This window comes from Curcuma longa, chromosome 20 (genome assembly GCF_044706935.1).
Source record: "Curcuma longa cultivar G26 ecotype Majalengka, Jawa Barat chromosome 20, ITB_CL_G26_1.1, whole genome shotgun sequence".
Lineage (NCBI taxonomy): Eukaryota > Viridiplantae > Streptophyta > Magnoliopsida > Zingiberales > Zingiberaceae > Curcuma > Curcuma longa.
Window position 1 is genome coordinate 10565107 of NC_133880.1, and position 13354 is coordinate 10578460.

A 13354-nucleotide genomic window follows, 5' to 3' on the forward strand; every position below is an offset into this window, starting at 1 on the left:
CTAGTTAGGTTGGCGTAAGATAAGTCTACTAATGGGTTAGGTTGACCTAGTAGAAACCCAAGGTTACACTGCCTCCATTCGAAAGATTAGAGGCGGTGCATTTAGATTTTCCACTGATCAAGCGATTATTTTATATTCTGGATCATATACTGTCAGCTTCTGGGTCTTCGGTGGATGATGCACAATGGATGGTAGATTGGTTTGCACAGGATGGAGGGGGTGGCCAAGGTGTATGACTTCTTTAGGTCCTAGCCCTAAGAAGCCTTCAGTGTGGATGGTGTGGAAACCTTATATACAGCCGAGTCGTGCAGTTACTTTCTGGATATTAGCACAGAGGTGCTTCCCCACCAGAGACAAGGACTATTTGGAGGATAGACAATGTACTTTCTGTAAACAAGTACTGGAGGCGTTGGAGCACTTATTCTTCGGGTGCGCCCCCCCCCCCGATTGTGGCTCTATGGAGGAGGGTCAGAGATTGGTTGCATATGGAACAAGAGATGTCTACATACAGGAGGATGTTTCGAGTGTTTGGACGGTTTTTCCTTGGTGGGCGGGTATTGACTAAAGCAAGATACCTTGCTATATCTTCTTTGATTTACTTTAAATGGAGGGCTAAAAATCATAGTTTCTTTGGTGAGGGGCAGTTGGATAGTAAGTCAATTACAGGAATGTGCAGATTCATGTGTATCGGACATTGGGGTGTTTTTTGACCTAATGTTGTGTCAGGCATGAATCACTATCAATTTGTACATGAATGCAGGTCATGTATACAGGTCGACACCAAAATTAAAAACTATCGAAATGTATTGTTTCGATAAATCACCGAAATTTGATACCACTCGACATTAAGGTTCAAAATCTTGAGACCTGTTTCGGTCTTTGATTAGAAAGATACTGTTCCAGTATCGTGTTGATGCTCCGATGCATGGTGTAGGTGATAATTAGAGGTTGAAGGAGGAACAAGGTGAAGTAAAGGAAGAAGATATTGTCTGTGTTGAATGGTATTGAGTTTCGGTAATTTATCGAAATGATATGTTTCGACCATTTCGCTAAACAAGGTACAAGATTTAAAACCATGCTTGACACCATACATCAAAACATCTACTTCCTTCTTTAACTCCAATTCATTATCAGCACTATGCATTGAAACATTGGTACAATATTGAAACAGTATTGTTCCAATCAAAGACCGAAACTTTGGCACAACTCGAGATTTTGAACCTTGGATCAAACACATGCAAAGCCTGAGATGTTTTGCGTGTGGAGCTAGATGAGAGAGAAGGCTTGAGATTGTGCAAATGAGGGAGATAAAATCACTATGGGTTGAAATTTGAATATCATGTTTCGCATAATGGGAATAATGTGCAAATGAAGGAGATGGGAATCACAACCACTTGAAATTTGAATATCATGTTTGGCATAATGGGGATGAGGATGGATCCCATATATCTAAAATTCCTGAATTTCAAATTCATGTGGATATGTTTGTGATCTATCTTAACTATTTCCTCACTTGAAGAACACAAATGAATCTTACTGTTTTATTTTTTTCTCTTATGCAAATTGCTTGAGCAGATTGCTGAATTCCTAGAAAATTTAATAACATTGTTCCTTTGAATGAAATAAGCATCCTTGCTAGATGGTCATGATGAGATTAGCTTGATTCTGCATGTCAGATTTCCATCAATATCCTTTTGTCTGGAATACTCTATCACATTGATGTTGTTTTCTAGTCCTACATTTTCTTCGTAGAAAATATGAGTGGGCATACAAGTACTTCTATTTTACTTATCTCATGGCAGTCCGATTTCATCAGGCTATGCATGCTGCTCCCATGTATATTGCAGAAACGGCACCAAGTCAGATACGAGGAACACTTATTTCTTTGAAAGAGTTTTTCATAGTCTTTGGGATGCTTGTAAGTCCTATTCTGTTATGCTGAAAATATCTGACCTCAAATATTCTAACAGTTGGTTTTCTATTTTCTAAATGTAGTTGGGTTACATAACTGGAAACATTTATGTTGATTTGGTTGGTGGGTGGCGCTACATGTATGCAACCTGTGCCCCAATTTGTATAGTTATGGGCATAGGAATGTGGTGGTTACCCCCATCTCCTCGTTGGCTGCTTTTGTGTGCCATACAGGGAAAAGGAAGCGTGCAAGATGCAAGAGAACTTTCCATTAACTGTTTGTGCCGTTTGAGAGGTTCAGCTTTTGATAGTTCGGCTTCGGAGCAAGTTGACTTGATTCTAAATGATTTGTCTCTTGCCAATCATGAAAAACAATCAACATTCACGGAGATCTTTCAAGGGAAATGCCTTAAAGCACTCATAATTGGTGCAGGACTAGTTTTTTTCCAGCAGGTTGCCACTGAATGACTTCAATGTGCCAAAATGTCCCATTTGATATGCTTAATTGATAATGCTACTTCCAGAATCAAAAATTGGTTTAATGCTTAAGCTCTAGTATTCGTGTACTATTACCTATCTATCTGCTTATGTTTTTTCTCCCATATCAGATAACTGGGCAGCCAAGTGTGCTGTATTATGCTGCAACCATTCTTCAGGTATTCCAACCAGAGTCTTGTGACCAGTCCAAAACTATTTAACAACAGTTATGTATCTTTTTCTTCTTATTAACAAATATTCTTGATATACAGAGTGCAGGATTCTCTGCAGCATCTGATGCTACACGTGTCTCTATTCTTCTTGGATTACTAAAGGTCAACTTTGAATGCCTTACTGAGAAACATTCTGGTTTGTTTAACACTTCAAAAATCATGAATTTACTTATACGTGTGCTGCTATTGAGCAATGTCTTGTAATAATCACACACATGTAAAAATCTATTTTGTTGATTGTTCATCTCATTATAGGATTCTAAATTCTTGAAATTTGCATGTCTGATCAAACGCAAAAGGAAGTCTGAAAGAAGACTAGCTTTCTCAGTATTCTGGTCAGCCACAAAAATAGCACCTGTTCATATTTGTATGAATTTCATTTTCCTTCCACACAAGTGATTGTACCTACTTCCACATGCAGTTTTTGCGAAACAACAATGTAGTCATCTCCAAATAACCATACCTAACCCTCTCTCTTAAGTCTTACCACATCCCGTGATAGCAACTTGTCACTATCATCATCAAGTTGTATTGGTCCCAGCTATTTGCTTGTGTGAATACTAACTACTTAAATAGTTTTCACTTTAGTTCTCTTTTTTTAAAGGTTAGTTTATATGCTATAATCATTTATTATTTCAACATGCTTTCTCATGAAAATATAGTTTCTGTAAGGTTGCAAATAATGGTGGTTTTTGCTTCCTTGTGCAGCTAATTATGACTGGTGTTGCTGTTCTTGTGGTAGATAGACTTGGACGAAGGCCATTACTTATTTCAGGTGTCAGTGGAATTGTAAGTTTCATGCTATTTTCGTGCTGACTTGAGTCTTACATTTGTCATTCAATCATCTTTAATTGGAAACTGTTTTTTCCTGATATGCACAGAATATTTTAATATTGTTATATGGTGTCAACAAAGGTACCTTTAAAGTATTGTTCTATTCTGGATTTTCAATCCCCAGATGGAATGGTATGATTTTGGTTCCGCATTATACCATCACACTGAGATGAATTGAGATGGACTCCTTTAGTGCCCTTCACTTAGTTTATATACTTTGAGGATTCATAGTAATTAGTTATTCAATTGAATTAAAATTTTGTTGTACTATTGTTATCGCATGAATTAGGTTTGTCATGAAGCTAGCTTTGCTCTCCATGTGTGAATGCAATAGTGTCAGAGCAAAATATAAATAATATCTAATTAAACTAACTAAATGCATTCCTTTGAATAAATTCCGTAAGTACTCTGCATAAATTTCAGCAAGTAACCTCGAGGCTAAAAATTCCAAAACATGAGCATAATAATGCAAAGTGGGTATAAGAGAGAATTGCATAATGTAAAATAATATATATCTCATAATGAAACAAATAAAATAGTAAATGTTCAAGGCCATCATTTTCTTAACTTTGCCTCATTATTCTCGTATTACAAATTTCTCTTAGCTAGGTTCATCATTCCTCTTGTTTTCTCTTTTATGTTGTGACAAATATTCTTGATTTAATTTATGGAATCAACATATATTATTCTAGGGTGGATGATCAACAATCTGCCTAGTAAAGGATGCATGACTTGCAATTCGTCCAAAATGAAGTGCTTGATAAATATATATGAATATATATAGGGTGAACGACTTGCAATTCATTTGATAAAGATCTATCATATATTCATGGGATAAACAACTCACAATCTATCCAATGTAAAATATGCCATATAAATATATAAATGGTGAACACTTGTAATCCACCCAAATACCTCACAAAAGAAAGGGTGAACAATCTGCAATGCATCTTATTGAGATCGGCATCTTATGTAAAATGACTAAAGCTTACAAACATGCGAAAAGACCAAAGGGTCCTTTTTGAGCTTGGAGCCAATGTTCTATAATACAAGTAATTCATTTGTTTTATTAATTCAACATAAATCGTCGCATAAATCCTTTAGAGTGTTGGGCCCAAGCTCTACTACAAGTAGTTACGCAGCTCTTTCAGAGGACGGAACCAAAACTCTATAATACAAGAAGACACACAACTCTTTTAGAGGGTAAAGCCGGAGCTCTATGGTATACATGTTGCATTCATTATCTTGTTAATTTAATATTAGTAATAATGCAATACCTTTCAACTTGTGGAGACGAAGCTTTAAGTATAAGTGTTGCATTCATTATCTCATTAATTTAATTTGCATAATCACGTAACGCTTTTAAAGTGCAAAGCTGAAGTTCTATCATATGAATTTTCTATAATTTTATTGATTAGCATAATTAATTATGTAATTTAATTCGTTCAATTTCTCAAAAGGGAATAGGCAGAATAGATATACAACTATAAATAAAAGGACAAGCAATGTCAGAGAAAACTGTTAAGCAACTATACAACTATAAATATAAAAGGACAAGCAATGTGGGAGAAAACTATTAAGCAACTATTTTTAACAATTGCATCACATGATACTCCTTTATGACCATTCATAACTTGCTCTATAAAACATACATCAAAATCAAAATTGAGTATGAATTTGGAATATCAAACAAAACTAAGATAAGAAACATATGATATGCCCAAACTTTAAGAGTAGGGACGATAAGAAACTTGATTAGCTTCGTCCAATCCCAATGAATCTTCTCAAAGAGGTTAATGACGAGTTGCTTCAAAAAGTTGTCAATTAAACACCATCCTTGACGAATCCAACATTTATAACCTTTGGTAATTAACTAATGCTTTCCATTCTTATACTTCGTTGCAACTCTTGACAAAATGCAACCTTTCCACAGCTAGTCTTTCCACAACTGTTCTAGAATACAAGAGAGCCTCATTAAGATCAAAATTTGATCTTCACCACTTTCTTCCACTCTCCTAGTGCATGAGCAATGTGTTTGATCGAGAGTCGAAACCTCTCATGAGATGGTATGCAAATGAGCTCTTGTCCAAGCATAAGGCGCTCTTTGCTTCGGAGTTGTGAAATGGGGTGAGATTAATGAGGGGCGAAGCCAGGGATGAATGTGTCGTTAAGCAATTGAGGGTGAGGAAGAGTACGATGAAGATGACCATAAGCATCAAACCGATGGAGGTGCGTCATTTTGCTCCCCACTGACACCGCTACTAGAGCCGCAGCCAAGGGAACTCACTTTCAGCCATGGAACAAATCTCCAACCTCTAATCTTCTGTCACTCTTCTAATTTAGATAGGTGCGAGAAGAGATGGACAAGCGATAGGCTTTTCATGTGAAGATGGAGAGGTGGCAATGTAGCAATGACGACATGTGTGGCGACATGGGTGTTGTGCCGAACAAAACAAGGGATAGGGCTCAGTTGGGAAGGAGATGGGTTAATTAATTTGGCAATCTTGTACATAAGTCCACATTTATTTTTCAAAAATCACAACTAAGTCCTTTGAAAATTTCAATAATATAACAATTATACATACTGATACATGAGAAAAATCAATACTTGTTAAGAAGCTACCTAGATGAATTATGTATTCCACCCTATATCTTCACTTCACCTTTTTTATAATCCTATTTATATACAAATATATGGAATGTACTATATCGCATGGAATCTATGCATTGATTGTCGTCTCACATTCATATCCATGATGCTTGTATATTCACAACTATAATCCTTGTATATTTGTAAATAGGTTATATTAAAACATGATGGATCTATTGAAATATTGATGTGCATAGCCTAGCTATTAATGAAAATTGAAGGAAAGAAGAATAATAAAGTCAGACATTTGCTCCTACAAAAGCAAAGTCAGTTTTAGATTAGTCTTAATCCAACTTTTAAGATGTATTGCTATCACACCCTATGCTAATAGTGTAAACAATCATGAAGGAAAAAATGTGACGACTACCTTCGTTCTTGTGTTTTACTTGATTAATTCCTGCTAGGCAAATGTGACAACTAACAGACGACTACCTTCTCTCCTGTGTTTTACTTAATTAATTCCTTCTAGGCAAATGTGACAACTTAGCAGATGTCTATCTTTTATCCTGCGTTTTACTTGGGTAAGTCCTGCTGGTTGAGAATTTATAAAGGTTTTGGCATCTAGCAGAGGGCAGATGGGAGACTTCATGCTTTGAGATGATGTTGAAGTCAATTGACTATTTATTTTCCTAAAATCTCATAGTGTTAGCAAAGAGATTGATCTATAAATTTTATTATTAATCACTATTTGCACAAAGGATAGTTACATTATTACGAACAAATACCCATTTCTCACAATAGTTTTGGCACTTGGGTAATAAGACGAAGGAATGTGCCTTTCTTATTGGTGACATTAGTTCTAACAATGTTGTTGGAGCATATTGCATGTAAAGATTATTATTATCATTATTGCTATTATTATTTAAGTATTTTGCCTTGTGATTGCAGACAATCTCCTTGTTCCTTCTTGCTTCATACTACACCTTCTTGAAGGATTTACCTTTTGTGGCTGTGATTGCATTGCTGGTGTATGTTGGATGTTATCAGGTATTGCTTTGCGATAATCTTTCTTCTCTCATTATTGTCATAGAGCATTCAATGTTATCGACAGTAAAATATGTTAGCATACAAGTCATATCAAATGCTTTCTGATCATCTCATTGGTTTATGCATGGATCTATGTTATAAACAGAAGATCCACCTGTTGCTTGTCAGGCACTGCTTTCATAGTCATTCTTTGTTTAGGATTGGATCCTTCTTCATGATTGGTAATCTGCTTTAGTTTCAAGTAGTTCATGCCATTAGTCTACTACACTCTTTTCCAATCTACACTAGACCAGCAAAAGAGCACCAGGAATTAAGTGAACTAGTCTTCCACATGAATTCTTTGATCATGCCAACAATCTGATAGGTGAAGCTCTATCATCAATAGGTTTATGGTACAAATAATGAAAGAAAGACTTCTCCAATTTCCCAGGATTATAGCAAATTATGTAGTAAATGACATCTCAAGTATTCCTCCTGTTAAGATAACAAGGATTTATCCTAAAATTGTGGTCCCAAAAGCTGGTGACAACATATTTTCATCAGGTGTGTGCTATTTGGTTATGTTTCTGATTCTTTTGCATGATGCATTGATATACTTTGACCTGAGTACAAAATCTACTTTGTCATGCACTCATGCTCTGGTAAATCTTCACTTTTTGTTTGTGTGTGTGAATGCTGAATGTTGAATATCTTGAAGGTATTAAAAAAGTCTGTAAAATGGACACTGTAATACTAGCTTTAGAAACCAAGTCCAAAGTCCTATTGTCTTTTTATCCCCTTTAAGCTTCATATTCTGCTCATGATGAGCTAATAGTATATGTTTGTCTTGTTTTCCTTATTATTGTCTCATCCTTGCAGTTATCATTTGGTCCAATTGGTTGGCTGATGATATCAGAAATTTTTCCCTTGCGATTAAGAGGTCGGGGTTTAAGTATTGCAGTGCTCGTTAACTTTGCCTCAAATGCATTAGTGACTTTTGCTTTCTCACCATTGGAGGTACTTATTATAAGATTTTCATTATTTTTTGCTTTTCTAATTAGATTGATTGTAGTGAAGATAACAGTAAATCTCTGATATGGCTGTCTATCATCATTTTTTTAACAATATTATTCCATTAAATCAATGAGAAAATTACCTGTTCAAGTGACCCTCTAGAGAAATTAGTCTATTCTTTGATACAATTTTAGCAACCTTTTCAGCTTCCTTGTTACCATCCTAACATATCTCCATATCTTAGCAACTTGCCTCATTGAGAAAAAATTCCATCAACTAAGACATGACTTGCCATTGAGGATCAATGTCATCATAAAGACTATCACAGTATTTAAAATCTCAAGATGTTGTAGTCAACTTGGTGAAAATTTTCATTTTGTTCACCAACTGGTACACTAGAAGCTACGAAATCGTTGGTGCAATGAGCGAAACTTAATGTCTACCTTTGCAACTTTGTTGTGAGATGCTTCCTTTGTCGGCGTCTTCCATGAGAAGTTTTGGCTTCTCAGAATAGTTAGTCACATCGAGCTCCTCTCCTGCTTTATGAGAAACCCCGAACTGGTCTGAACTAGAAGTTGTGATGCAATAAGCATCACGTCTGCTCCTATGTGCCGAACTATCCTCCTTGATGTTGAAATTCTAGCTTCCTCCTCTACACTGAAACCCTTTGATGTAGCAAAGCAGAAAGATAAAGATATCATCCTCACCTAAAAGAAAGTTATTGATTCTCACACAGAGAAAATGAAATTGCAAATTGTGTTAACTCAAAACTTGTTCATTACATGAGATCGTGACCTCTTTTTATAACTCGATTACATGACCTATTCTTTATAAAATAAAAGATCTTTTCTTATAAAATCCTAATTATCCTAATAAAACTTGTTTGACTCTTTCAAAAGAAATAAGATAACTTTTTTAAAATTTCAATAAATTATAAAAATTAATGACTTAGACAACTTTGTCATAAAATCCTAATTATCTTAATAAAACTTGACTAACTCTTTCAAAAAGAAATAAAATAACTTTCAAAAAGTTCTAACAAATTATAAAAATTAACGACTTAGATGACTTTTAATAAAATTAAATTCTTGATTGAATTATTCTCCTCAACTAAAGGGGAGTCTTGGCATAATGATAAAGTTGCTGCCATGTAATCTAGAGGTCACGAGTTTAAGTCACGGAAATAACTTCTTACAAATGTAAGGTAAGACTGCGTACAATAGACTCTTCTTAGGACCCCACATTGGCGGGAGTTTCATGCACTGGGTTATCCGTTATTATTCTCCTTTAACTGAAGAGCACTTGACTCTGTCAAGTGGGAGGGTGGAGTAATTGTGAAGTGGATGTGCCTTTTTAGCCGAATCAGATAGTTGTTGGTTGATTTCTTCGATCATTGCTCTTTTGATGCTAATGTGTTTCCTTGTTTGCATTTTTCTCCTCCATTGAGGAGAACTCAACTCTTGGTGAGTTATTGACTTTTCTTCTTGAATTGTCTTGTTCGAGTGTAGGGAATGATTGCTTTGGTAACTCAGGCTAGTAGGCTAACAAGCTGTGTCATTGATGGGAGTGTAGGAGTCAACACTAACGGTATTTGACCTGAAGTCAAGTCAACAAACAAAGAGGAAGACTTGAATGCCCCCGATATGATAGTAGGTCCTTAACAATGAAAATTGGATTAATGTTTAAATAAGTAGGCAAATTAACAACATATGAATTAGTACTAATTTTTCTTATAATTTGAAAAGGATCAAAAGAGGGGTCATGAAGCTTTTTTGAGAAATTTTTAGAGTACTTAGGTGAATGCGAATAAGCACATAGCCTCCTACATTATATTCCTTCAATTTATAATGTATACTACCTTGAAATTTATAAGCCTCGTTACTCGGTGTAACCTTTCTTCTGACATCAACATGGATCTCTATATTGCTACTGATTTAGATACATAAGAATTGGTAGGTAAGGGAGGCATATTAATTGGTTGACGAGCTTTCGACTGATTCATGATTTTGAATGTATTATGACCCGTAGATTGGCTTATCGTATTGTTGTGAGCAAACTTGACAAGTTGTAGGTTAGACAATTGAGATGTTGGAATCATATTCTTGGTGCAATTGGTCATGTGCAAATGTGGGGCCATGTAAGGTAACTTTGTGCAACTTATGCTCTTATGCTTGGTAGGGCCTGATTTGATGTCATGGGTCACTAAATGGGTATTATGTCCCTTTTATTTTCAAATATGCATTGTGTGAGAAGATTGTGGGGTTGTCTCAAGGGTTGGGTCACTTTAGTGAGCGAGTTAGGTTTGGACTCTATTTTGCTAGACTTGGCTGGGTACATCTTAATTTTTTTCCCATTGTGTTTGAAAGAGTAGGCATTTTCTTGTCCATCATGAGTAACGAAAAAATCGTAAAGCCAAGGTCGACCAAGAATGACATGGGCCACATTCATAGGAAGAATGTCACACCATATATTCTCTTTATATGAGCTCATGTCTATTGGAACTAAACACCTTTATATAACGGGAAGGGAGGTTTAATTTACCCATGCCACCTTATATAGATTCGACTGTGGTTCCGGGGTGGCTTGAATCCTAGAGATGACCTGTGTAGAAACTATGTTCACACAACTACTATCGATTATGATTTTACAAGATTTACTCCCACATTTTCGTATTGGAAGATACTGGTGCGTTTCCATGTGTCATCTGACATAGGTGTTGAATGGATACAACATACTACACTAGTTCCTTTGGTCCGTTCTTTGTTTTTCTCATTTTCATGGTAAGTTTTCAAATTTACCTAGATATTCATCTACGCTCATGTTTGATTGCTTTATATTGAACCACATACTGAACTCTTGTTTTCTAAAGTATATTGGAACCATGGTTTAAAATCTCATGTTGTATTGGCTGACATAGCCTAAACTTATCATTTTGCTCGTCGACCAGTAAGACACCAACACCAATAAGACCCCACACAAGGTCCCACGTCCTCGCGGACACCTCACAAGAGTCTTGCAACCACGTAGAGGGCTTGCGTGAGCCCCGCGACTACACGGAGGCCTCACACAAAACTACAGCGGTTGAGCGAGGTCGTTAAGTTTTTTTTTTTCAATTTATTTTTTTAAATACATGGGAAAAAAATTCCTCCTTCAATTGTTTAAAATAAAATAAATTTAAATCTATTTGTTCCTATTCATCATGTCTAGACTTTCATTAATCCTAAATTGACTTTTACTCAATTTTAATTTTTAAAATATTAGTTTAACCTAATAGTAAGTATTTATAGCAATCAAATATTATAATAATATTTTTTAAATAATATATTTTATATTTAACAAAGTACGAAAATCATATTAGTACAACATGATACGATACTAAAAATGTATTGTTCCAATCATAAATCGAAACTCCGATACAGTTTGAAATTTTAAACCATGGTTAGAACATATTGTATACTTAGAATATGCTTAATCTCTACCTAATGTGTGATTGGTTCTTTCTCGTTTATGATGTATTGATCTACGAGTATTTCTTTTTCGAACCTACGAGTTTGAATTTTACAAATGGTACTTGTTCAATTTAGGTCATACCATACCTGTCAAAGTAATCTTTAATTTGGGTAATCCAATTGAGGAATGCATTTGGATCTAACTGACCATTGAAATTAGAGACATTTAGTTTGACTCAATGGGTAGAATCTTTTTTGATCTAATTTCAAATTTAGGTTCAAGTCTAGACTTAGGTCGGATTTGAGTGTTCTGAAAGTGGTCTACTTTGTCGATGACTGAGTGATGGTTCCAACTTGGATGATAGGTAGGTGATTGTTGAGCTATGTGTAATATGTGATTTGTGGACTCGGGACTCATGTCCTTTACTAGCTTGTTAGCAGCATGTGCTTTAAACCATTTTAGGTCTTCCATATTAAATCGGTGGATCTTAAGCTCATCTTCTAAAAATTCAAATTTAGTATCTATCTCTCTGATAGTGGAGTTTTTCATCATGATGATGCAATGGTTTGATAAGTAATGAGTATTATAAACTTAAGATGCAGAATAATTTATGATAATAAATTGGAAATTTAATAAATAATGGTGATATAAGTAGAAATAGATGTCAAAATAGGTAGGTAATAAGATGATTATTACATAGGTAGAAATAATGAGAAAAAATAGATAATGTACATAAAGCAATCAACCTACTTAATTAAACAATAATAATTTTCAAAAAAGAAAAATATTATCTGGTTGATGCGAGTCTTTTTTTTGCTCTAGAATTTGCACTTTAAAATTCACGAGTAGGTTTGTTCTCCTCTATTTGTGATCTCCTATATTGTAGGTGGTTGTCATAAGAAAACAATAATGATGACAATGACAGTGATTGGGAGGTGATGATGCACAACGATGATGTGCGAAGATGATGAGAGGGCATGGAAATCATATTTAAACCTAAGAATGTATGAAAATAGAGAATTAATTGATAGTGGTGGAACAAAATGGTGAAAAAGCAGAGATGACAGTAGATGAGCTGAGGATGCAGTGTAAGAAACGATGTGTGATGCTAATGAGAGAAGAAAATCTCATTAAAAGTAGTGATGGAGAAGATGGAGCAATGATGAAATTTGCGGTGAGCGGATATGCAATGAAAAAAGGAATAATGATTGTGCAGAGAGGGAATAAGGCATGGTGAATAACGCGATAATTTTTTTTTTTCGTTTTAAAACTTTAGATTTAATCGGAATTTTAATAATTAACTCCTAGCTATAGAATAGATAATTTAAATAGGCTTTATTAAAACCTATAAAATTATCAAAAAATTTTATTTTTTATTTTTAAATATTTAGATTAAATTTTTTATTTTAATTAATATATTTTATATTTTAAAAATATCGAAACTATACCGGCATGGTAGATTGATAGTGGTGATATTTTAAATCTTGATTGAAAGTATGATAGTTTTGGAGATTGATAGTGGTAATGGTAATGGTGGGGAGAAAAAATAATGGTGAAGAGGGATAGGAAGGTATTGAACACTGAATTAGGAATTCAGTTTTGATACCAATTGACGCAGTATAGTGGAAAGATAAAGATACAATCCTTATATAGAGGAAAATTATCGATTTTCACCTAGAGAAAAGGAAATTGCAAATTCTATTAACTCCAAACTTATCTATTATATGGGATCTTGCCCCCTTTTTATAATTTGATAAAATGACCTATTCTTTATAAAACAAAAGACCTTTTCTAATAAAATCCTAATTATTCTAACAAA

General features: G+C 34.7%; 1 protein-coding gene across 1 annotated transcript in view; it reads left to right on the top strand.

Moving 5' to 3' along the window:
- LOC141813265 (D-xylose-proton symporter-like 2) overlaps positions 1–13354 on the top strand; it is a 46415-nt gene that overhangs the window by 25960 nt on the left and 7101 nt on the right. The window contains exons 7-13 of the mRNA XM_074701200.1: positions 1817–1918; positions 1996–2364; positions 2520–2567; positions 2661–2723; positions 3330–3410; positions 6994–7092; positions 7951–8088. Of these exons, the coding sequence (XP_074557301.1) occupies positions 1817–1918; positions 1996–2364; positions 2520–2567; positions 2661–2723; positions 3330–3410; positions 6994–7092; positions 7951–8088 (900 nt within the window). The remainder of the gene's footprint in view (positions 1–1816; positions 1919–1995; positions 2365–2519; positions 2568–2660; positions 2724–3329; positions 3411–6993; positions 7093–7950; positions 8089–13354) is intronic.